The 23,416-nt window shown below is 59.4% G+C and overlaps 3 protein-coding genes across 17 annotated transcripts in view; 1 reads left to right on the top strand and 2 right to left on the bottom strand.

Annotated features, from left to right (window-relative positions):
• PLA2G6 (phospholipase A2 group VI) overlaps positions 1–12,088 on the bottom strand; it is a 92,770-nt gene extending 80,682 nt beyond the window's left edge. For 7 of the 12 annotated variants that reach the window (XR_014803055.1, XR_014803060.1, XM_084955343.1 and 4 more), the window contains exon 1: positions 11,023–12,088. The gene's annotated coding sequence lies outside the window, so the exon portion shown is untranslated. The remainder of the gene's footprint in view (positions 1–11,022) is intronic. The other 5 variants (XM_084955344.1, XM_084955350.1, XM_084955357.1 and 2 more) reach the window with 1 other exon arrangement.
• On the top strand, positions 1,162–13,553 carry MAFF (MAF bZIP transcription factor F). 3 transcript variants are annotated; one of them, XM_001924465.5, is made up of 3 exons: positions 1,162–1,379; positions 11,045–11,110; positions 11,699–13,553. In XM_001924465.5, exons 2-3 carry the CDS (start codon positions 11,075–11,077, stop codon positions 12,161–12,163), a joined length of 501 nt encoding a protein of 166 aa, XP_001924500.1. In that variant the 5' UTR covers positions 1,162–1,379; positions 11,045–11,074; the 3' UTR covers positions 12,164–13,553. The 3 variants fall into 3 exon arrangements, with proteins under 3 accessions (XP_001924500.1, XP_084811494.1, XP_020947157.1); XM_084955368.1 differs by lacking the exon at positions 1,162–1,379 and adding an exon at positions 1,650–1,713; XM_021091498.2 differs by lacking the exon at positions 1,162–1,379 and adding an exon at positions 1,930–1,991.
• Positions 13,554–15,092: 1,539 nt separating this feature from the next.
• TMEM184B (transmembrane protein 184B) overlaps positions 15,093–23,416 on the bottom strand; it is a 48,619-nt gene continuing 40,295 nt past the window's right edge. The window contains exons 6-10 of one of the 2 annotated variants that reach the window (XM_005655511.4): positions 22,096–22,187; positions 21,090–21,259; positions 20,464–20,658; positions 18,384–18,404; positions 15,093–17,475 (exon numbers count right to left, since the gene is read on the bottom strand). In XM_005655511.4, the coding sequence (XP_005655568.1) occupies positions 17,234–17,475; positions 18,384–18,404; positions 20,464–20,658; positions 21,090–21,259; positions 22,096–22,187 (720 nt within the window). In that variant the 3' untranslated portion in view covers positions 15,093–17,233. The remainder of the gene's footprint in view (positions 17,476–18,383; positions 18,405–20,463; positions 20,659–21,089; positions 21,260–22,095; positions 22,188–23,416) is intronic. The other variant, XM_001924228.7, reaches the window with a different exon arrangement.

Below are 23,416 nucleotides of genomic sequence, written 5' to 3'. Positions count from 1 at the left end.
AGCCTGGGAACCTCCATATGCCACGGGTATGGCCCTAACAAAAAAAAAAAAAAAAAAAAAAAATTTCAGAGGTGGGGGCTTTCAGGAAAGGTCTCTCTGAGGCAGTGACATCTGAGCTGACCTGAAAGATGAGAAAGAGCCAGGCAGTGAACAGAAGAGGAAAGAGCAAGTGCAAAGGACCTGTGGCAGGAATGAGCTTGGTGTGTTTGAGGAACAGTAAGAAGGGCCGTGTGTCTGAAGAGTAGTGGTGCCAGGAAGGTGACAGGAGGTGAGGCTGCAGAGCTGGGGAGAGGCCAGATGGCTGGAGGCCAAGGGAAGGAGTCGAGTTTATATCCTAAACGCAAAGGGGAACTTTTGAGGGTGTTCAGCCAGAGGGTGGGAGTGTGTGAAACAGTCTCATTTTTTCATTTTGAGAAGAACATGGTCTGAGATGTGAAGAAGCCCTGTAGGGACAAAGCGAGGAAGCTCTCAGGGGGCTGTGGCTATTGTCCAGGTAAGTTGATGGTCCCTGGGTCAGGTAGTAGGACCAGAGGTGGGGTCAGATGCAGGTAGTGTTGGAGGTAGAGCCAGCCTGACTGGGGGGAAGTGAGGAAGGAGAAAGGGGTGGAGCAAGACTCCTGGGTCTGGGCTAGAACAGCTGAGATGGTGGAAACTGGGGGTGTAGGATGCTGAGGTAAGGTTGATGCTCAGGAGTGGGATTCTGGGTATATGCAGTCCCCATCTGGTACCCACATGTCGGAGCTGAGTGGGCAGTTGGATTCAGTCTGGAATTTAGAGAAGCTGTTTGCTCTGGAAATACAAATTTGGGGCTCCAGAGCTTATAGATGGCATTTAAAACCACGAGACCAGATGAGATCATTAAGGCAGAGTGTGTAGGTCGAAAGGAGAAGAGGCCCAGGACTGTGGACTGTAAAATGAGACAAATGACACCTTCACCCGCGCAGCTCTGGTGAGGTGTCACGTGAACGCCCCCAGCCAGCGCTCTAACTGGGATTGAGACTCCAGGGGGCGGGGCCTGGGTGTGGGCGTGGTCTTTGCCGGGGAGGAGCTGGTGGGGGCGGGGCTGAGGAGCCGGGAGGCCGCTCCAGGGGCTGGGGGGCGGCCGGCGCGGTGACGTCAGCGCATGACTGGGTTTTTATGAATGAAAGGAATCCTGTGAGTGAGTAATTCCGGGAAGCTCGCCTTACAACTCTGCGCGGCCCCCAGCGCTGCCCGCCCCACAACAAAACTCCGCGCGGCTCTCGCTGGAGCTGGGCTCAAAGCGACCTGCGATTGGGACCAAAGGGGAGACGGAGCAGGGTTCGGGCCAGGACAGCAGCTGGGACAGCAGCGGGACCCACGCGTGCCCGGGACGCCAGGCGAAGCAGGCCGAGAGTCGGGTGAGAGTCGCGGGTTCCGAAGCCGGACGGGCGCGCGGGGCCCCGAGGCGGCGAGGTCTCCGCGACCCCGGAACGTTCCTGGGGCGGAGCGCCGGGGTCCATTCCGTCGGTGCTCCCGCAGACACCTCGCCGGGACGGCTGGCATGGGGAGAGAGGGGCAGGAGGCAGAGGTCCGGTGGGACCGTGACGCGGCCGAAGCAAGTTTGGCCGGTCCGGGGGGACGGGCCCCTTTTGGGGGCGCGGGCCCCCCGGCGGAGAAGCCGGGCAGGAAGGGGCAGCGCGGGCCAGCGAGCGTCAGCGTCCGCCCAGGCGGGGCGGGGGGCGGTGAGTGCAAGTACGTGACTCTGTGAGAACAGTCCCTGGACTGGTGCCCGCGGGCGGTGCGTGCGCGGTTTGTTTACGTCCGAAGGGCGGGCGTGCGTGTGTGTTTCCTGGCCAGCGTTCTGGGTATCCTGCCCGGTGCGTGTGCCGCGTACCTTGGAGGGAGTGGGGGGGGGGGAGAGAGAGATTGATGGTGTGTGTCCGGGCGCTCTCAGGCGGGTGAGGACCCTGGGGCCTGTGTACCAGCCGACTATACCTCGGAGAGAGTGTGCCCGCTGGAATAAACACGGAGTAAGAACTGAGCGAGGGAAGCGGCCCAGTCCATAGTTACAAGGGGTCCGGGAATTCTGTCCCCTTCCTACTGACCGGCGGCAGCCGGGCCCTTGCTCTCCCTGGAGTTTCCCAGGGCCACGACCATGTGACGGAGATATTTGTCCCCCGCCCAGAGCCGGCGCCTTCAGCCACAGGGTGGGGTGAAACATGAAAGATGCCACCAGGCTCAGCTGCGGGAGGGGGTGAGGGAGCCACTCCTGGGCCCAGCACCCTGGTGGGTCTGGCAACAATGTGGGCTGGCACCCAGGTCCTTGTCCCCAGGTTTTCCGGCTGCCTGGGGAAGACAGACCCTCCCTTTGAGACTCTCCTTCATCCCCAGGGTTGCCCAACACCTCAGCCTCAGGAGAAACAGGAAGGGCCAGAAAAACCCACAGGGAAGGTTGGAGGTAGAAAGGGATACAGGCTTCCTCCCTTTGGTGGCTATTGCTCTGACTGGTCTGGGCTCTAGAGGTTGTACCTGCTGGGTCAGGGAGGGTGAGAACCTAAGGTTGGGGTGGAGCTGGTTTCTGGCCTCCTGGTGGTTTCAGTTCACAGGTGGGGCTAGTCAGACAGACCTACTTGCTGATGGCTGGACCTGAGGAGCTAGCTGAGGACCTGGGACAGGCAGGGTCAATAGGCAGTGGGACCGCTGGTCTTGGTACTTGAAGGGTTAATTTGAGGGGGTGGGGCCAGACCTGGCCACTCCCCCTCCCGCTGTTGGATGCGGGAGGGAAAGGCTGAAGATCAGGATATTCCTTGGTTCTATTCTGCCCTCCCTGTCCTCCCCGCCATAGGGCTATAGAATCTTTTTTTTTTTGTCTTTTTGCCTTTTCTAGGGCTGCTCCCACGGCATATGGAGGTTCCCAGGCTAGGGGGTCTAATCGGAGCCTACACCATAGCAACTTGGGATCCGAGCCACATCTGTGACTTAAACCACAGCTCACGGCAAAGCCGATCTCTAACCCACTGAGCAAGGCCAGGGATCGAACCCGCAACCTTATGGTTCCTAGTCGGATTCGTTAACCACTGAGCCACGACGGGAACTCCAGGGCTATGGAATCTTGAGGGCGGTGAGGGCATTGAGCTTGCTGGAGAAGAAACAAGAGTATCTTTAATTTAGAATCTTTGAGTGGCTATCACAGCCGGGAATCTCGGTGTCCCCATCTGCAGAGGGACTAGGCAACATCCAAGATGGTAGGATAAGGGTGGAACAGGGGAGGTATGGTAGTCTGCACACAGCCTATTTTCCCGGGAAACTGTGGGAAAGAAAGCAGAGCCACCAGCCCCAGGCTGAGGCCGGGGATGTCCAGTAATATGTGGGGTTCGAGTAAGGGAGGTGGCCACCTGGAACACGGGACTCGGGCAGTCCCATCCTCAAAGCTGGGCAAGAAGCATCCCTGAGTAGGGCTAGGGATCAGGGAACGAGAGGAAGTGGTGGTTGACTCCTCATAGATGGAAAGCTGGTACTGAAAGCTTTCAACTCCGTCTCAATCACCACCACCCCCACCCCCGGGGCCATCAGGAGGTCCCGGGACCCAGTCTGGGTTCCCTGGGCCCCTGAGCCTCCCTCAGTCCTGCCAGTATTATTTATTTATTTAGGCCACACCCACAGCATGGAGAAGTTCCCAGGCCAGGGAACAAACTCACAATGACCCGAACCACAGCAGTGACAAGGCCAGATCCTTAACCGCTAGGCCACAAGGGAACTCTAGTCCTGACCCTTTTTTGGGGGTCCTGCAGTTGCCATGGAGCCCATCAAGGACTACATGCTGGGGATCAGATGGTGAACACATCAGATCCAGAGCCTGCCCTCTGGGAGCTTACAGTCAAGGGAGGGAGACAAAGATCAAGGAAGAGGCACCAAACTAAATGTAAAACCACAGCTGAGATGCGTAGTATGAGACGGCAGCCACTGTGGTTTGAAAGGATGTAACAGAGCTCTGACTTAGCCAGAGCAATCAAGGAAGGCTTCCCTGAGGAGGTGACCAGTGAGCCAGATCAAGTGATGATTATCTGTGAAGCCCTTGAGGGCCAGAGGCTTCGATGCAACTTTGGGCCTTCAGGGCTCACACCGAGCCTGGCACCTACAGAGTAGGTGCTTCTTGGATGTTTGCTGATTGAATGAGTGAAGGAGCGCTGGGTCTGTGTCTGGTAGAGCTCCCCAACGCCTAGAGAAAAGGCCTGGGAACCCCAGAGAAGCAAGAAGCCTGGACATGGGATGTAAGATTCTTGAAGCAGTCTCCCCAAAACGAGCAGATCCTTCAGGGCTCAGGCGACATCCACCCCCACCCCCACCCCCACCCCCCGTGTCCCTTTTGGAAATGTGCGGGAATGGTAGAGTTTGCTGTCTTCTCGCTCATTTGTTGTCAGCATGAGGATCCTGAGAGAAAGTGGGGAGAGAACATGGGGAGACCTGAAAGCCCCACCACACGGGCTAGAGGGGAGACCTGCATCATGGGGTTTTGCTTTTTGGTGTTTAGTGGGTTTTTTTTGTTTGTTTGTTTTGCTTTTTTTGCCTTTTTCGGATTGCACTTTGTGGCATATGGAAGTTCCCAGGCTCGGGGTCGAATTGGAGCTGTAGCTGCTGGCCTACACCACAGCCACAGCAATGCTGGATCCTTAACCCACTGAGCGAGGCCAGGGATTGAACCTGCATCCTCTTGGAGGCTAGTCAGATTCGTTTCTGTTGAGCACGACAGGAACTCCCTTTTTTGTTTGTTTGTTTGTCTGTGCATATGGCATATGGAAGTTCCTGGGACCAGGGATCAGGGTCACACCACGGCAGTGACCCAAGCCACAACAGTGACAAGGCTCAGTTCCCACTGAGCCACCAGGGAACTCCACTGGGTTTTGAATGGGCCGCACATGGTTATGTTTGTAGATCTGTGTCAGTAATGATCCCTCTGCTAGCTCTTGGGGGGGGGACAGAAGGTGGGGCCAGTGGTGGAGGCAGGCAAGGCTAGAGGCCAGTGAGGAGGTGGCTTTGATCATGGTTCAGCTAAAAGAGGAAGTAGTCCCTGGCTATGCAGGTGGGGCAGAAGGATGGTCAAGTCTGATAGTCTCTGCATGGGTGCTCTCACACCTCTGCCCCCAGGAAGCCCTCCCTGATTTCCTCTCCCTTCCTCCAGGACCTGTACTCTGCTCGTGGTCTTGGCGCTCCATTCTGGGTCAGGATCAGACACTCTAAACTCTAAGATTGTCAGTGCTAGGAGTTACCTTAGGCTTGGAGGTTTGGCGTGTTGGGCCCAGAGAGAGGGAGTGACAGACCTGAAGTCACACAGCGAGTGTGAGCGGGTGGTAGAACCAGAGCTGGACCCCGGGGCGGCTCCTACTTCCCTGCAGTGCTGGATTCTCCCAGCTTTGCTCCCCTCCCAGTAGGGAGGAGGCTCCACCAGCACAGGCTGCCAAAGCCCAGGAAAACACATTTTTTCCCTCTGTCCTCACAGAGGAAGCAAAATGGCTCAGCAGTCAGAGAGGAGCCCAGGCCAGCGGGTGGGCGGTCTGCAGGGAGCCTCTGAGTGGACTGGAGGCCAGGGAGGTGGCTGCTGATTGGGCGAGGCAGCTGTCAATCCCCCAAGAGTAAATTGACTCTGTGCCTCCAAAGGAATGTTAGGAACCTGCGGACCCTGGAGGGCAGCTCTGCGGGCCTCAGAAAGAGGAAGGGAAGAAGCGGGGGCGGGGGTGGGGGGGGTTGGGGGGAGGTGCCTGGCATTGAGGAAAGAGCCCTGAGCCAGGGAGGTCGGGACTCCCACCACTACCACCTAACAGCTGCTTGGTTGCCTCCGTTACACAACAAGGAGGATGGATCAGCTGCTGACTCAGGTCCAAGGTCTGAGAGCCAGTGGAGGGCCCGGGCCCCTTGGCCGACAGCCCCGCAAGTTGGAGGCTGAAAAGCCTGAGGGTATCAGAAAGTTCCCCCCTTCTGGTGACCGTCCCTGTGTGATGGCCCGACTTTGCTGAGCTAGGACATTCCTGAGCAAACATGGGTGTCTCAGCTGACATCCAGCATGTGCTTGAAGGGGCTGAGGGCTAGGGCAGGAGGAGACAGCGGACGGGCCCCCAAAGTACTTAGAATTGCAGCCAGCAGAGGGGGTGAAACCTTTAGCGATTATATAGAATAGGCGTGGCCCACTGAGGAGGTCTGTGTAGACAAAGATTCAGGGGCCGTGTCCAGACTCGGTGGGAAAAAGTGCTGCGAATGGTCACTGACATCAGTGTCGGGAGCAAAGGGGGAGGCGACGGTGAGGTCAACCATTTGTCTCTTCTGAGCTTGTCTACGCCTCTTGTTTTGTTTTTCTTTTGTTGTGTTTTTGTTTCTTTTCTTTTTTGGCTGCCCTGTGGCAGCTGGAATTCCCAGGCCAGGGATCAGATCCAAGTCACAGTTGTGACTTATGCCTCAGCTCCAGCATCTCGGGATCTTTTAACCCACAGTGCCTGCCTGGCAGGGATGGAACCTGCATAGCCTGGCACCACAGAGATGCTGCAGATCCCATTGTGCCACAGAGGGAGCTCCAGCCTCTTGTATTTTACCCGCTGATACTATTAGGATTGTCCCCACTTTGTAAGTGAGGAAACTGAGGTTCAGCGAGGAGAAATGACTTGTTCCAGAGGCTGTGCTCCAAGGTTCTGTCTTAGCCACAGCACCCAGTGCTCAGCACCCAGCAGGCTTAGTGAACCTTTGTAAAAAGGGGCTTCCCCTCTCCCAATCAGGCTGTGTAGCCCAGACTGCCTGGGTGTCACCTAACACCCCAGCTCCCTGAAGAGCCGGCAGGGGGGGGCCTAGATATCTGTATGTTGTTTGCATATGCCTAGCAGACCCCACGCAAATCCTGGGACATCTGAGCTGGGCAGCCTTGGAGACTGGCGAGTCTTCCTCTTCCCAGGGGTGGGGAATCAGAGCCCAGAAAGGGTGCCCTGTAAGGGCCACAATGGGAGGAGACACATGGCTCAGTGTGGCCTCAGTCCCGGGCTCTACCACCCTGTTTGCTGTGTGACTCTGGACTACTGTATTGACTTCTCTGGCTATTATCTCCCAGGGTTGTCAGGAGAATCGGGGTGAGGATGGTGTGAAAGGGGCCTTTACAAGTGTTGACAATTCCTCCGACCTGGGGGGAGTCAGCCATTCACCTGCTGTGTGGCTTCAGGCAAGAGATGCCCCTCTCTGGTCTCCTTCTCCCCTTGGAGGATGAGAAGAGGCAGGGGCCAGATGGTCTCTCAGGACTTTTCCTGTGTGGGCCCGGCCAGCCTGGGGATGCCGAGTCAAAGCGAGGTCCTAGGGATGGCTGCAGGCCTGACCCTCCTGGATAGACTCAGCAGTTGTGACAACTGCCCAGGTGCTCTCTCTCTGGTTTGTACCACTTGGTTCCACTAAACCCCTGCAGAGCAGGTTCCCATCCTGGAGATGGGAAAGCAGAGACCGAGAGGTGGAGCGGCTGGCCCCCAGGCACAGAGCCCCGAGAAAACAGGTGGGACTCAAACCCAGACTTGACCCTGAATCCCCTGCTCCTCTCCTTGTCCCCCCGCCCCAGGGGTCAGACACGAGGATAGAATCCCCTCTGCTCCCTTCTCCCCTTCCTGGTCTGTGTGCCATCCCTGTCATGCAGAAGCAGGGAGGCAGATGGAAAGAAGCGAGAAGTGAAGCGGGGCCACGAGGTGTTTCTCTCAGGGGTATTCAGTAGGGCTTGGCCTTGGCACTCGGTTCAGGCCCCGACAAGCTGGGTGAGGGACAGTGTCATAGACCCCCCCATCCCCCATCCACCCCTCACTGGCACCTGCTCTCTGGCAGCCCTTGTACTGGCAGCCTTGGCACCAGAGCTGCCTCAGCCTGGTTCCTGCCTATGAAGCTCCCTGTCTGGTAGGAAGACAGGAAACAGACCGCTATAACGTAAGGGAGGACTGCTGGGGTGGATGGAGTCAGGGAGGGCTTCCTGGAGGAGGAGGTGTCTATGCCCAGGGCAGAAGGCTGAGGAGTAGGAGTCTGCCGGATGAAGCGGGGGTGGGGGGCGATGTGTCATGAGGTTTGAGGCGGCAAGAAAGCATGGGGTGAGAGGAAGTGAAAGAAATTCCTCATGGCTGGAGGGCAGAATGGAGGCGGAGGCGGGCAGAGGTGGAAAAAGAGCTCAGGGTGCCATGCGGTTGGGCCTGGACTCTGTCCCCAGAATGGTAGGGAGCCATGGAGGGTGTGCACCTGGGTGGTGACATGGTCAGAGTCACACGGTGGAGCATGCGCGGAGGCCAGCAGGGAAGCCTGTGTGTGTGTGTGTGTGTGTGTGTGTGTGTGTGTGTGTTGGGGGTAGGTGGCTGTTTAAGAGGCCCGTATGGAAGGATAGGACGGGTGCGGGCGGTGTATGAGGGCCTCCAGGTAGTATCTGTGAAAAGTTAGGGTCCTGACTCGGGACTCTGGGGGCCTCAGTTTCCCCCAGCTAAACCACAAGAGGCTTGGGTGGCTCTGAAGGGGCCCTCCCAGCCCAAGGGCCAGGATGGCCGCCTGTGTCAGGGAAGCTCTGGAAACGCCAGCTTCCCTTTCCTGTCCAACTCCTTGCTTCTCTCTGGGCTGTGTGGGCTGGGAGCTGCTGGGGGGCTCCTGAGAAGCCCCGGATTGTCCCCACCTTGGCCTGAGTCACACTGAGAATTCAGCAACCATTACCTGAGCATCTACTATGTGCCAGGCGCTGCTCTAAACACTGGGGATACAGCCATGGGCAGGACAAGAGCCCCGCTGTTGTGAGCTGGCATTCTAATGCGGACACGGACACTGAACAAATACAGAAAACCTATGTGGGTGATAATAGTTCTACACGCGGAGAGATGCTACAGAGACACATGAAGCAGGGAAGGGGGGTGGCGGGGGAGGGGAGGGAGGGAGCGAGTTTCAAGGGCTGGGGATTTTTTTTTTTCTTTTTATGGCCACACCCATTGCATAAGGGTCAGGGATTGAATCGGAGCTGCAGCTGCTAGCCTACACCACAGCCACTGCATCTGAGCTGCATCGGCAACTTACACCGCAGCTGCAGCAATGCTGGATTCTTCACCCAATGAGCGAGGCCAGGGATCAAACCTGCGTGCTCTCAGGCACTATGCCAGGCTCTGAACCCGTTGCGCCCCAACGGGAACTCCAAGGGCTGGGAATTCTAAATTGAAGGAGACCATGACATTTGAAGAGAGATCTGAAGGAACGCTGGTGGCCATCTCAGGAAGAGAATGCCATGGAAAAGGGGACAGTGAGGCCCGGAGGGGGAGCATGCGTGGTGTGTCTGAGGAACAGCAAGGAGGTGGGCGTTTGCTGAGGTCACGTGGTGCGGTGCCTCGTGGGCCACTGTGGTGATTTGGGCTCTGATCCGAGTGAGATGGGAGCCATGGGAGGGTCCTGCGGGAGGAGTAAAGGATCTGACATAACAGACAGCTACCCTGTGTCACCCAGGGGGAAACAGAGGCACAGAGAGGTTAACTGATCTGCCGGGGTCCCACAGCTACAGAGGGGGACCACCTCTGAAAGGCCCCAGTGGTCTGGTGCCAAAGCCCAGCCACTTGCCGTTTCTCTAGTGTCTCCGAGAGACCCTCGGGCCGGCAGGGACGGTGAGCTGAGGCTGAGAGGCTGCCCCCACAGACAGCTCAAGGGGCCGGGCTGCAGACCGGGTTTTACTCCCTGCTGCTCTCTGTCAAGCTGGGTGTTGCTAAAGAGAACTGACAGGACACTGCCTCTCAGAGCACTTTCAGGGGAGATGGGCAGGTCAGCTGGAGACAGAGAGGATTGCTGGCTGTGTTTTTGTTTTTGTCTTTTTAGGGCTGCACCTGCGGCATCCAGAGGTTCCCAGGCCAGGGGTTGAATCAGAGCTCCAGCTGCTGGCCTACACCACAGCCACAGCAACGTGGGACCCGAGCCATGTCTGTGACCTACACCACAGCTCATGGCAAGGCTGGATCCTTAACCCCTAAATGAGGCCAGGATAGAACCCGTATCCTCGTGGATACTAGTCAGATTAGTTTCTGCTGAGCCACAATGGGAACTCCTGAATGTGGGTTATACTTGAATGAAAAATTTAAAAAAATAAAACTGTGGAGTTCCTGCTGTGGTGCAGTAGGTTCATGATCCAGCCTGTTTCTGTGGAGGCACCAGTTTGATCCCCAGCCCAGTGCAGCGTTGCTGCAGCTGTGGTGCAGGCTGAAGCTCCGGCTCAAATTTGATTCCTGGCCTGGGAACTTCCATATGCCATGGGTACGACCAAAAAAAGAAAAAAGAAAAAAATAAATAAAATTCCCAGGTGGAAGAATGGATGGGGGAGGGAGGGGTGCACTGGTGCATATATATTTGTGAGCACCTACTATGTGCCAGCACTTACTTAGGCAGTGGTAGGACAGGCAGGTCCTTGACCCTCATGGACTCACATTTTGGAGGAGAAGGGGTGAAAGCAAGAGACAGACCACAAACAAGTCATCGCAATGACTACAGAGACCCTCATGTGGGCTAGTAAATGGGGCTCTGTGACATGGCACAAAGGGTTTTCTCACCAGATAGTCAGACCTCTTTGAAGAGGTGGCATTGAGCAAAGACCCAAATGTTGAAGAGTCTATGGGGAGATAAAAGGGAAGAGAACAGTGGAGTTTCCTGCTGTGGTGCAAGGGGATCCATGGTGGCCGTGCAGCCGCAGGGACACATGTTCAACCCCTGGCCTGGCACAGTGGGTTAAGGATCCAGCGTTGCCACAGCTGTGGGATAAGTTGCAAGTGAGGCTCATATTCAATCCCTGGCCCGGAAACTCCATGTGCCTCGGGGCAGCCAAAGAGAAAAAAAAGAAAAAAGGAAAAAAAGGAAAGAGGATGGGAAAGAGAACAGCAAGTGCAAAGGCCCTGAGGCTGGAATGAACCATTTAATGAGGCCAATGTGCCCGGACCACTGGGACAGAGGAAAGTGGTATGAGATGAGTTCTGAGAAAGCAGGGGCCTTGAATACCAAGATAGTGAGTTTGGATTTTGTTCTAAGTGAAAAAAAAACAAACAAAACAAAACTGACCTTGGCCTCTTCTCTCTCCTAGGTCTCAGCCGGGAGGGCACCTTTTGCAAACATGTCTGTGGATCCCTTATCCAGCAAAGCCCTGAAGGTGAGAAGGCAGCCCTCATTGTCTCTGGTCCTCTCCCTCCTTGCCCAGGCTGAGCTCCCATCCCAGCTTCCCCTTCAGTTCGTGGAATCCTCAAGAAGGGCTCTGCAGGCATCAGGCATTCAGGAAGCCATTGGAAGGGCCCTGGGCCGGGAAGCAGGAGGCTTGGGCTCTGGCCATAGGCTGTGTGCCTCTAGGGGGAGGGTCACTTTCCTCTCAGGTCCTGCTTCTCCATGAGGACAATGTCCACGGGGCTGTAGGCCTTCAAAGGTACTTCCCTGGGTTTCTGGGGCTGAGTGTGGCCCCGTCACTGGGTTAGAATCCTGGCTGAGTTCTGGGGTGGCTCTTTTGTGTTCAGATCCCGGTTTGGCCCGTTTTAGATTTACCCTTTTGGGATTTCTGCCCCCCTTCGGAGTCTTGGAGCAAGTCCAGCTACCATCTCAGTGTCCCTGGGGCGAAGGGGGAACACTAGCGGTGGAGGGGGAGTCGTCCAGAGCCTCTGCTGCCCTCCGAGGCCAGGGCTCACGGCCTGCAGGCCCGTGGTGGACCCTGGGCTTCAGTCTCCCCCTATGCCCAACCTGCTGCCCGCAGATCAAGCGCGAGCTGAGCGAGAACACACCGCACCTGTCAGACGAGGCGTTGATGGGGCTGTCAGTGCGGGAGCTGAACCGGCACCTGCGCGGACTCTCGGCGGAGGAGGTGACCCGGCTCAAACAGCGGCGCCGCACACTCAAGAACCGTGGCTACGCCGCCAGCTGCCGCGTGAAGCGTGTGTGCCAGAAGGAGGAGCTGCAGAAGCAGAAGTCGGAGCTGGAGCGCGAGGTGGACAAGCTGGCGCGCGAGAACGCCGCCATGCGCTTGGAGCTCGACGCGCTGCGCGGCAAGTGCGAGGCGCTGCAGGGCTTCGCGCGCTCGGTGGCAGCGGCCCGCGGGCCGGCCGCGCTCGTGGCGCCAGCCAGCGTCATCACCATCGTCAAATCCGCCCCGAGTCCGGGGCCGGGCCCCGCCCCCGCCGCTGGCCCCGCCCCCGGGCCCGCCCCCGCCGCCTGCTCCTAGTGCCCACTGAGCCCCGCCCCCGCGCGCCCTGCCCACGCCCACCCTCCAAACCACGCCCTTCCGACCCCAGCTGCCTTCCCTAAGAAAGTGCCTAAGCTCATTCTCTCTCCCATTTCTCTGCAGCCATTTCTCTGCAGCCACCAGTCCTCGAAATGAACACACGTTCCCTCCCCCGAGCCTGTCTTCCTCGTGTGGTCCCTGAAACTGGGACTTGATGGCCCTGGGGAGGGGCAGCTCTGGTGAGATAGGAGGTTGGGTGAGGTCAGGGTCTGAGTGAGGTCTTTTTTGGCAGAAACTTCATCCTTCTTGGTTTGGGAGGATGGGCTACAGAGCCGATTGGAAAAGGGCCATCAGGGGGAAGAGGGCCACCCCTCATTTTGTAACTGCTCAGCTTGCGCCAGCGGCCCCTCTTCACCCTCCCAGGATACAGCCCCATCTGTGTCTTGCGGAGCTGTCCAGCTGGGACGCGGATGCTCCCACCTCTGCTTTGGTCCTGGATGCCTGGCCTTCCAAAGCGTCTTTAGAAATTGCCTAGTGAAGTCCAGTTAACAGATGGGAAGACAAGCCTCCAGTGGACATGACAATGCCCAAGGCCATACATGCTTAGTGGTTGAGCTAGAACTAAAAGCCACGGCTTCCTGCTGCTGCCCTGAGATTCCTGCCATGGTCGGCCGGGGGCAGGGCAGGGGGAGACAGTGGGCAGCATCTGAAAAAGGTGGTGCCAGGGCCTCCCTGGCTTGAGAGACGGCTCTTTGTGAGGCAGGGGAAGAGAAGCAGAAGGAGAGAGAAGGTGATGCAGATGGAAGAGAGGGAAGGAGCTGGCCTGGCTCAGTCCTGGGCTCTCGCTGCAGCCAGGGAGCTGGCCAGCCGGAGAGAAAGGGGACCAAGGAGGTGATCACAGTGGCAAGTGGGGAGATGAGAAGACAGATCCAACTGCCCTGCAGCCTGGGATGGGGGTCCTTAAAAGGAAAGGGTCCCACCTGTCCTCCTGTGAGGGTCTGCTGTGGGCTGGGGGCCAACCCCTGCCATTGATTGCCATTCTCCTGGGAAGGCTGGGCCCTAGCCCCACGCCCACTATAGAGCTTCCTGTCCCTGCTGTTTATTTATTACACGAATCTAAGTTATTCTCCCCCAGCCAGAGCCCTAGCACCCACTGCCTGGGAAAAGTGGTGTGCGGTCCTGTGCTGGACTTTGTGTTTTATATCTGCAAATAAATCACATTTTATCTTATATTTAGGGAAAGCCGGCTGACAAAAGCAATCAAAAACTGTTTTAAAAAAAATTGCCCGGTCCCTAGATTTTATTTATTTTTCCGACTTACAGTAAGCGAGTTATCCGCCTTCTGTATTTTGTAGACTTTCTGAATAAAGTCAAGTTCTCTTTTTCCACAGTTTAGAAGTGTATGTCCTGGTCTATGTTTTTTGGGGGGAGGGGGGTGGGGGGTGGGTCCCGAATGAGGGACCCAAGATGCTTTCAACCTCAAGCAGGACCCTCTGCTGGGTGGGAAGGCTGGCCCCAAGTTGCAGATGAAGAGACTGCCCTGTTAGCAGCTCCTGCACCTGGGCTGTGGGCGGGGCTGGGGCTGGGAGGTGGGGGGTGGGGGAGTGGAGTGAGGGCTGCAGGGGACCATAAACCCCTCCGTCTTTCCATCAGGTTACCTGAAGGCAAGGAGCTTCCTGGGAAGGCAAGCCCCAGAGGACAATGAAATGCAGAGTTAAATGCCCTGGGCATCCCATCAGCAAATAAACAGTCCTGCCCACAGAGGAAAATTCCCCCATTTAAGAGTAATCTTTCCAGCACTTTCACATTGAGGCCTGACTTTGTACAGCCAAGGAAAACATATTTTCCTCATGTTCCAGAAGGCACAAGGAGGCAGTGGACCCCTCAGCCTCAGCCTGCAGGCCTAAAACACAACCTACGTCTCATCCGAGGCCCCAAACTCAATTCAACCCCATGCCCAGCCCTCGTGGGCACCCCGAGGAAGAAGGGCATTCTGGGGTTTGTGGATCCGGGACATCAGGGTTTGAATCGAGGTGTGTTTCTCTCTAGCTGCACGGCCTTTGATGACTTAGCTTCCTGCAGCCTCAGTTTACCCATCTGTGCAGGTCAAGTACTCTAAGGGCCCGGGTGTGACAAGCCCTGGGAGCCACAGCAGCTGTGAGCTTTGACACGCAGAGAGAAGCTGGGTGCGGTGACATTTCCATGTGGCTCGGGAGGGAAGGATGGCGGGGCTGGAAGAAAGTTGTTGCTGTCCAAGGGGCAGGATCTGAAAGCTGGGGACGGGCCAAACCCCATGGGTTGGCTTGGTCCGTGGGCCCTTCTCCCGTCTCAGGTCAGGGCCCAGGGTCCTGATCCTGAGACGCCGAGCTCAGGCCTGTGGAAAGGGCAACAGGAAGCTTCAGGAGGGCCCAGTGGAGGTGGCCGGGCGGCGGGAACTTCCCCCGCCCACGCCGCATTCCTGAGCGTCCTGTCAGCGCAGGCCAGGCCCCAGGCAGGCACGCAGTGGCGGCAGGAGGGGGCCAGGTGTCTGGCGCATGCCCACTGACCCAAAGGGTAAGGTGCCTAGGGTCCCGGGGGGTGGGTGGGCTCTGGCAGGCAGGAGGGCTGCTTGGGAGGAGGGAGGATCCCAGGGGAATCTCTTCAAAGCCCTGGGAGACACGCCACGGGAGGGGCTGCCCGAGGGCGGGTCCCATCCAGCTGGCCGACACTGTGTCCCACTGGCCGGGGGAGGGGGAAACGCTTTACCCAATGGGGACCTGGACCCCCGTTTTTGTCTCTGGCAACGCGAATCGTCCCACCGCCTATACCTGTACCCCAGAAGGAAGGAGGTTTCCCGGGACGCCCTTGCCCACGACCACCAAACCCACTCCCCCCGCCACACACGGGAGGCACGGAAGAGGAAGGGAAAAAACCTCACCCACAGGCAGAAGAGATTTCAATACAATCTATATTATCTCATATATATATTTCTTTCTCACTTTATTTGCTCACTTCTGTCACGCATTTAAAATGTCACAGAGACCAAAATAGAGCGGCTTTCTGGTGGAACTCATGGCAGTCATACACGAGATACAAAACTAGGGGACTCTGTCTTCTCATACATCATACAATTAATTTTTCAAGTATTTTTTATGTACAAAGAGCTACTCTATTGGGGGAAAAAATTACAAAAAAAAAAAAAAAAAAAAAAAAAAAGACACGGTAGGTTACGCATCCTGGGAAGGAGGCACGAGTTCCCAGCCCCGGTCTCCCCAGGGGCTGCTAGCTCCCTGCCGTGGAGCCCCCACCTCCCCCACCCACCATGCTAGCGGGCAGGTACCGGGGCAGGCAAGGACCAGGGGGCAGGGGGGCAGCAGCACACTTTGGCCTGGAAGGAGAATCAGAGGAACATGAAAGCGAATGGCAGGGGCGGGCTGGGGGTTCTCCTCGGAGAGCCCGCACCTTCCAGGCCAGCTTGGTATCAGGTGGCCTGGCCCACCAGCCAGGGGCCCGAAAGCTGGCCTAGGGTACCAGTCATGCAGGCCACTGTTCCCCGTCCCCCGGGGGCTGGCTGGGTCACAAAGGCCAGAGGAGGCCCGGGCAGACTGGGAGGCATCCCCTACCCGACCCTCAGCACAGTTCAGCCCAGGGGTGACTGAAAGGAAAGCTCTGATGCCAGAGGGCAGGGCGGGCCCTGCTCCCCACCCCCCCACCCCCAAGGCTACTGCAGCCCAAACCCGGTGCTCTCTGGGGTTCGAGCCATGGAGGCACAGCCTGAATACACTCGCACTATGCCACCACAAGGTGCCTCCCAAGGCAGGGGCCAGTGTCAGCCTGGCCTGTCTGGGGGCTCTGGCCCTGGGAGACTCCAGGTAGATGGGCATGGAGGTGGGCGAAGGGAGGGATCATAGCTGAGGCCTGTCCCAGGGCACTTGGCCCAGCATTGCAGGATCCTCTGCGGGCCGGGCTGGCAGGGAGCCCCCAGAGAGTGTCTGGGACAGACTGAGGGCCTGGGGAGGGGGAGCTTTCATATGTGACTAAGGCACAGAAGAGACGGGCTGTGGGGCCAGACGAGGCGGGACACCCGGCCCTGGGCAGATACAGGACCAGAGAGAGGAGTCCCCTGTCTCCCGGCTCCCCGCCACGTGCCCCATCCCCTTCCTCCCTCCAGCAGGACCGTTCTCCCCGGGAAGCTAGTCTGAAATGCGGAGACCCCCGACACAGGAGGGAGAAGGCCCAGGGAGAGACCAGGATCCAGCAGAGGTGCTGATGGCTCAGCCTGGGCAGGAGGGGTGGGAGCCCCTGATCCTCTGAGCAGCTGGGAAAGCATGGGCTCCACCTAAGATGCTCTCAAGAAGAAGGACCCCAAGTGGGAGGGCAGTGTGGGCGGCTGGCCAGAAGTAGGCCAGGAGCCGGGGCATGAGGCAAGCAGAAGGGGCAGCCACAGAGGGGACACTCAGGAGCTCAGACACATCTGAGTCCCCTTCCGAGGTGGGACCCAGGACTCTGGGGGTCTGGCTCTGATCCTTGCAGCATGCCAGGCAGGCCTGGGTCAGGAGGGGGGTCCACAGAGAGCATCCATGTCCCCTCCTCCTTCCTCCTGCCCAGGGTGAGGCGTCAGACAAAGGGGGATGGGCAGGGAGCAAGCGGGGAAGAGCCCAGGTCAGAAGTATTGCACGGTGTTGGGGGCGGGGGGGGGCGGGGGGGGTCGCTGGAAGTCTGGGGGTGGTGGGCTGGGAAGGCTGCAGCCGCTCGCTGGTCCACAGCACACGTGTCTGGCCCGGGCACGGCTGGTCCCAACAGGCCACCACCACGGGGAGAGCTGCAAGGGCACAGGAGTGGCTCCCAGTGTCCTCTGCCCCTCGCCCAGGTGGTAGAGCCACGGCCTTGTATAAATATTCCTGAAGGCTCCTGGGTGAGCCTGGGCTGTCCCCTGGGCAGATCCTCTGGAAGCGATATGTGTTTCTGGTCCAATAAATTAAAGGGCGATGCCGAAGCTGTGCCTGCCCGCCTCCCGGCCTGGACGTGAGGCTGGAGGTGGGGCAGGCCCTGCCCTGGGCCGAGGCGCCCATCCTTCCCCACTGGCAACGCCTAGAACTCGTCATCAGAGCTGAGCAGGAGAGTCTTCTCGTTGTCGCGGGCGCCGCTGAGGCTGTGGGAGCGCGAGAGGCCGTGCGCGCCCCCGCGCCAGGTGGGCCCGGGCTCCAGGGTGGACTGCTGTGTGTATTGCTGGTAGGCGGGTGAGAAGTTGTGGATGGCGTCCTGCACGATGTCGTGCGGGTTCATGGTCTCCTTGAGGCTGCTCGAGATGCTCTTCATGGGGGCGCAGCGGCCTGCAGGGCAGGAGGCAGCAGGTGGGGGTGAGGGGCCGGGGCAGTGGTGGGGCAGGACGGGGGAAGGCAGCCTGGCCCCCGCCCCTGGTCCGGGAACCGAATCCCCGGCCACCAGGCTGTGTCATCTAACCAACCCCCCCGGGACATAGAATGGGGTCCCAGACGCGAGACAGGACAAGCAAAGAAACAGGTCCTTTGGCTGGGGTGCAGAGTGGAGCGCACTGCCGAAGGGAGAGGGTAAGCAGACACTGGGGGAACGTCTGGTGGCTGGGAAGGGAGTTGGGGGGGAGACAGGCCCCGGCCTGGGAAATGAAGACAGGAAGTGGGGGGAAGGGGGCCCAGGGCCCACAGGCACCAGCCCACGCCCCCCTCGCCTGCAGGATGCTCCCTTCACTCTGGGCAGTGGGCCAGGGACCTGCCTGGACCCACGGAGCGGAGCTGACATCTTCGCCCTGAGAGGGTGGGGGCCACATGCCTTGAGGTCCTTCCTCCTCACTCCCTAACGAATCGTCCCCACCGGCTCTGGGGGGCAGAAAGGGTGCAAGCCCCAAAATCGTGATGTTAAGGGGGGAGGCGGATTCCAGCCCCACCCAGGCCAGACTCGCGTGCTCTTTCTACCTTCACGTTCTGCCACGGAACAAAACGCAAGGCCCCAATTTCCCCTCAATAAGCACTGCGCCCCAGACCGCATAGGTTCTTTTCCAGAACAACGAGAGACCAGGACAGAAGCAGGCAAGCTCTATGGAGGGCGGCCCTCGGGCAAGCAGGTGCTCTGGGTTCTGCCACCCAGCGGGGCCTGTGAGGGAAGAGATGGGGACACAGAGAAGGAGCTAGGGAGAGACACATGCTGGTGACAGGGGCCAGGACGGGCGTGCAGGACAGACGTGCAGACTGACAGCAGAACCTACCGTAAGGGCCATATGTCGGCACTGCCCACGGCCAAACCCGGGGCAAAAGCAGGGCAGGGGGAGGGGGAGAGGAGCCAGAGAAATAGAGAAGACAAGAGACAGGCGAGTGAACACCTCGCGCCACCACCGGGCCGGCCCCGCAGCACCCGGCCCTCCCCACCCCAGGCCCTGCCCAGCACCCAGGCGACCCCAGTGCCCCCTCAGGGCCCGGGGCTGTGTCCATCTAGAAGACTCCTCCTGGGGGCTCCTGTTTTCTTCTGGTGGGGGACAAAGAGTGGACACCCAGGATAGTGGTGGGAGTTCAACCTCTGAACCTAAGTAGGGACCCCCTGGCAATGCTTCTCTTCCCGCTTGGCTGGAACTGCTGAGCAACGTGCTTTACAAACCTCACAACGCTTCCTTCACAGAGGGGGACACAGAGGAGGGGGTGGGTGACCTGTACAGACCACACTGCCGAGCTGGCTCTGTACCCAACCCTCACTGGGGCTGAGAGGGGTTGGGTGCCACGGTTAGGGGTTAACGGGTGAACCACAGCCCGGGACCAGCACGGCGGTGGGCGAGGGCAGGCAGCAGCTTTCCTGGGCAGGCTGAGTGGGCGTCCCTACAGCTGGCTGCCTGGCCAAGCTGTTTCTCTCTGGGGGTGGATGTGTCTAGGGGGCACCGGGCGGGAAGACAACCCAGGGTCCGACGAGAGCCTCTGCAGGGCCACCAGCGCAGAAAGGCTGTAGAAAGGGTTCTCGGCCATGGCCTCAGGCTCAGGCACAAGGGCATCTTTCCCAAGGGTACGGGCTGTCAGTACCAGGTTGAAGGGACATCGTCCTCAATGCTGTGTGGGTGCGGGCCAGATCCTTCCAACTGGGGGCCTGGCAGGAAGCAGGTGGGCCACCAGCCAGCAGGGGTGAGCCCTGGCAGTGCAGTGCCTGGCATCACAGCGCCTGGCGCTAAGTGCGCAATCAAAATCGGAAAGAGTATGGAGCACCCAGCCAGCAAGCGCGTCTGCAGAGCACAGTCAGGTGCCCCAGAGGCGACAGGCCTGGAAGGCGGTTCAGTCCACACGTGGCCTCCAGCAGCCGCGAGTATTTCAAGGCCTCTTCCCACCCAGCCAAAGACCATGGCACGTTAGGTGGGACCTGAGAGGCTGGTAGGGAGGTGGGGGGCGGTGGTGGGAGGGGAGCCCTGCGCAGGCCAGGCTATCACTTCTGTGCTCCGCCCAGCACACTGCTCCCTGGAGCCTGTGGTGGGCACAGGTGGGGGGCCTGGCCAAGAGGGACCCGCCCCCAGCCATGCAGGAAGGCAGTGGGCAGCGGCCCATCCCCTGGGTGACATGTTAGACTAGCAGGCTTCCTCCGCCCCCGCCTCCGCCCCCTCCTTCTCATCTGCCTTCCGCATCCCCTTCGCCGAGCAGCGGCCAGAGGCAGGCCCCAGCCCCTGCTTCTGCAGGCTCCAGCCCCTGCTTCTCCAGCCCCCACGTTAGAACTGCCTGAGATGCTGCCAGGGGCCCCAACCCAGGCCAATCCCTGCAGAGTCTCCACGTGGGGCGCAGGGCGGGGGGGTGGTGCCTGGACAGCACGGACTTTTACGACTCTCCAGGGCATTCGATATACATCGGGTTGCCAACCGCTGGTCTGACAAAGGGAAGATCCGCAGGTGTAAAAAGAAAGCTGTTAAAAGCTGCTACCATCTGAGTCTGTTTCTTAGAAGTAATCGGGTTTGGAAAAAAAAAAAGAATTTTAGAGACGAGGGAATTCTAGGACAAAATGGATAAGGGTGTTTGATGTCAGGAACGCCTAAGAACTTGCTAATGCTACGGTCTTTGTCTTGACCTTCCTATGAGGATGCTGTGCCATGTACAGCATCTCGGGGTCTCCATGCACCTGACATGCTGCAAGATACAGATGGTCTAGCTTCCGGGAGCGCCATGGCCCCTGACACCTTGTGACAGGTGGCAGGGGATCCTCACCCTCTGCGGCCCCTTCCCTACCCATCAGCACCTGCAGGACCCTGGAAGGCTGGAGGGATCTGGGGGCGGGGCCAGGGAGCGCCCCTCCCCCCGGAGGTCGTCCCCGGGACCGGCTCCCACCTTGTGCGTCCAGCCTCTTGTCGGCATAGACCTTGTAGGTGAAGGCGTGCCGCAGGGCCAGGGCTGCGAAGAACATCTCCACGCAGATGATGAAGTCCTGGTAGCCAGCGGCCACGGTGCCCTCGCCCACGGACACGCGGGCCGAGTGGATCTTGGGGATGGCCCCGCACTTCTCCAGGATGGCCAGGAGCATGCCTGGAAGGGGAGGCGCGGGCGTCTGGCCCCAGAATGGTTGCCTTGCCCGGTCTCCCTCCCTCTACCCAGTTCCCCAAAGGCCACACTGCCCAGAGGGGATGGAAGGAAGGAGGGTCCACGGCTGCTCCTATCGGGCAGGGATGCTGACATAAGCCAAGGCCTCTGGGAAACCACACCCTCCTAGGTCCCGGCTGAGACAACAGCGGGGTCCCCCCATCCCTGAAGCGGTCCCACCAAGCTCATGGCTCCTGGGGAAGGCCCCTGAGGGCCCAGCGGTCGCAGCCCACAGGTGCTCAGTGGACAGAGGTCCTTTGGAGCTCCAGGCCAGGATCGCCCTAAGGGCCCTGGGGACGGTGAGCAGGAGGAAGGGGGCAAGCTCTAGGGCACAGGGAGGCACCGGCTAGCCTCACGGGGGCTGGGAGGAGGCTCACCTTGCCAGAAGGAAAGGAAGATGACGGACTTGACCATGAAGAACTTGAGGACGGGGCTGTAAGGGCTGAGCAGCTCCCGGGTGGCGAAGTAGAAGAGGAAGAGGGCGTAGAGGGCCAGGCTCACGGAGATGTTGTAGATGATGGTCACGTAGAGGTAGCCGCTGGTGACACTGCGGGAACGGGGACACGCGCTGGCTGGACGAGGCCCCTCTGCGGGGCAAGGCGCCTCCCTCCCCCCCTTGCTCTGCCCGCAGGCCAACCCGCGCGGCTCTCAGCATTGCTCCCCAAGCCGTGCTCCACGAAGGAGGGCACGGGGATCAAAGGGATCGAAGGACTGGGGGCAGAGCAAGGGTGAGCCCCACAGGCTGGCCGGCCCTGCCGCCTGCAGCTCTGGTGTCCACGCTCCTAGCAGAGGACGAGGACGCCAGGGGTCCTCGGGGGTGGGGCCTTGGCCTGATGGTCAGATGACAGGTGTCAGCACGACCGGGAGCTCAGCTTTGCTCTTGTCACTTGAGCCACGTTCTGTCCCCCTCTGAGCCTCTGCTCACCGGTCCCTGGGGGCTGTCCTGTCGGGCACAGGGAGTGTGCGTGTGCAAAGTGCGTGGAAGCTCAGCGCCTGGACACGAGGTCACTCTTACTAACCCCCAAGGGGATGTATGTGTGCATGTGTCGATTCACAGGAGAGGGGACTCGGGGCGGGCCTCTCAGGGCTCTGGCCTCTCGCCCTCTGCCCTGGGAAGGGTCACTGTCCCTTCTTGGCCCACCCCCGGGAGTGAGTGCATGAAGGCGACAGACGCTGAGTAGCTCACTCGCGGGCCAGAGGCAGGGCCACGTGTGATGGTGTCACGAGCCAGGCCTCGCCGCTCAGGGCTGCCAGGAAGCGAGAGGGAGGCCCGGGTCGGGCTTCCACCCAGGGGAAGGACATGGTGGTGGGGCCGGTCTGCGGCCCCCCTCTCCCTCAGCCAGGACACCTGCCCCTCCCTGCCTGAGGGGACCCGCGGCTTACTCAAAGTCACCATCCCGGTACTTGCCGAAGGCCTGGAGGACCACGGTGCTGACGGCCATGAGCGGCTTGACCACGCAGAACTGCAGGGTGGCCTGTGGGGGGAGCGGGTCAGAAGTCAAGGATGAGCAGAGAGACCACAGAACAAGCACCTCTCTGGCCAGCTGGGCCTGAGCCGGAGGCCCGGGGACTGGGTGGGGGCCTGAGGTCCTGCCCCCGAGGGAACTGCGGTCTGGAGGCGGGGAGGCAGAATCCAGGAGATGCTAACAAGACGAGGCAGTGGGAGAACCCAGGAGGACACAGAGGGAGAACGGAGGGGGAGCCGGAGACAGAGACCCACCAGAGAAGGGGCCAGCAGGAAAGTGCCAGAGAGATGGGTCGGGCAGAGGAAGCAGCTCGTGCCAAGGTCCGGGGCAGAGAGCGGAGCAGGGTCAGGGTTAAGTGTGGTGACGGGCGGCAGCAGGGCGCTGTCTCCACCGGGAGCAGGGGTGGGTGAGGGCCTCCCGGTCCACTCAGGCCTGGCTCTGGGGCTTATGCCAAGCTGCGGGCTTATTGGGAACAGAGCTGATGACCCACAGGAACACAAAATAGGAAACGGCCCGAAGCACAAGGTCCGAAGTCCTGACATCTGAGTCTAAATTCTGGCCTCGCCAATGACCAGCTGCGGAAGCTCGAGTGGACAGTCACTTAGCCTCTGAGCAGCTGCCTGTGCCAGATGGATGGAACCAGCCCCATATTGCAGGGTCGCTGTGCGGGGCTGAAGAGCAAGAAAGCACAGGGTCTCCCTGGCGGCCTCCCACCCCCGAGCCCTCAGCAGAGGCCTCGGCGGCTGGAAGACCCCCTCAGCCAGGGTTCCACAGGGCCTGACAAAGGCCCCAGTAAATGCCAGGGGTACCCACGGGCCCAGAACATCACTAAAGCACCATTCCCTTGAAACCCAATAAATCTAAGCCAAGGCCCCTTTAGTGAAGATGGGAATAGTTTTGTTTTAAAGACTTTTTTTTTTAGGGCCGCACCTGCGGCATGTGGAGGTTCCCAGGCTAGAGGTCGAATTGGAGCTGCAGCTGCCAGCCACGCCACAGCCACAGCCACAGCCACGCGGGATCCAAGCCACATCTGTGACCTATGCTGCAACTTGTTGCAAGGCCATATCCTTAACCCACTGAGCGAGGCCAGGGATTGAACCTGCATCCTCATGGATACTAGTTGGGTTAACCTGCTGAGCCACAATAGAAACTCCAAGATGGGAATAGTTTTAAGGTTCTAAATGGGTGAGGACCCCGGAGCAGAGAGTAAACTGTGGAGCCCACACTTTCTGCCCTGA

Source organism: Sus scrofa, chromosome 5 (assembly GCF_054392235.1).
Source record: "Sus scrofa isolate SSC_HxYL_T2T_F1_AM1 chromosome 5, Sscrofa_HxYL_maternal_Yorkshire_Landrace_v2.0, whole genome shotgun sequence".
Lineage (NCBI taxonomy): Eukaryota > Metazoa > Chordata > Mammalia > Artiodactyla > Suidae > Sus > Sus scrofa.
This window is presented reverse-complemented; position numbering and strand designations above follow the sequence as displayed.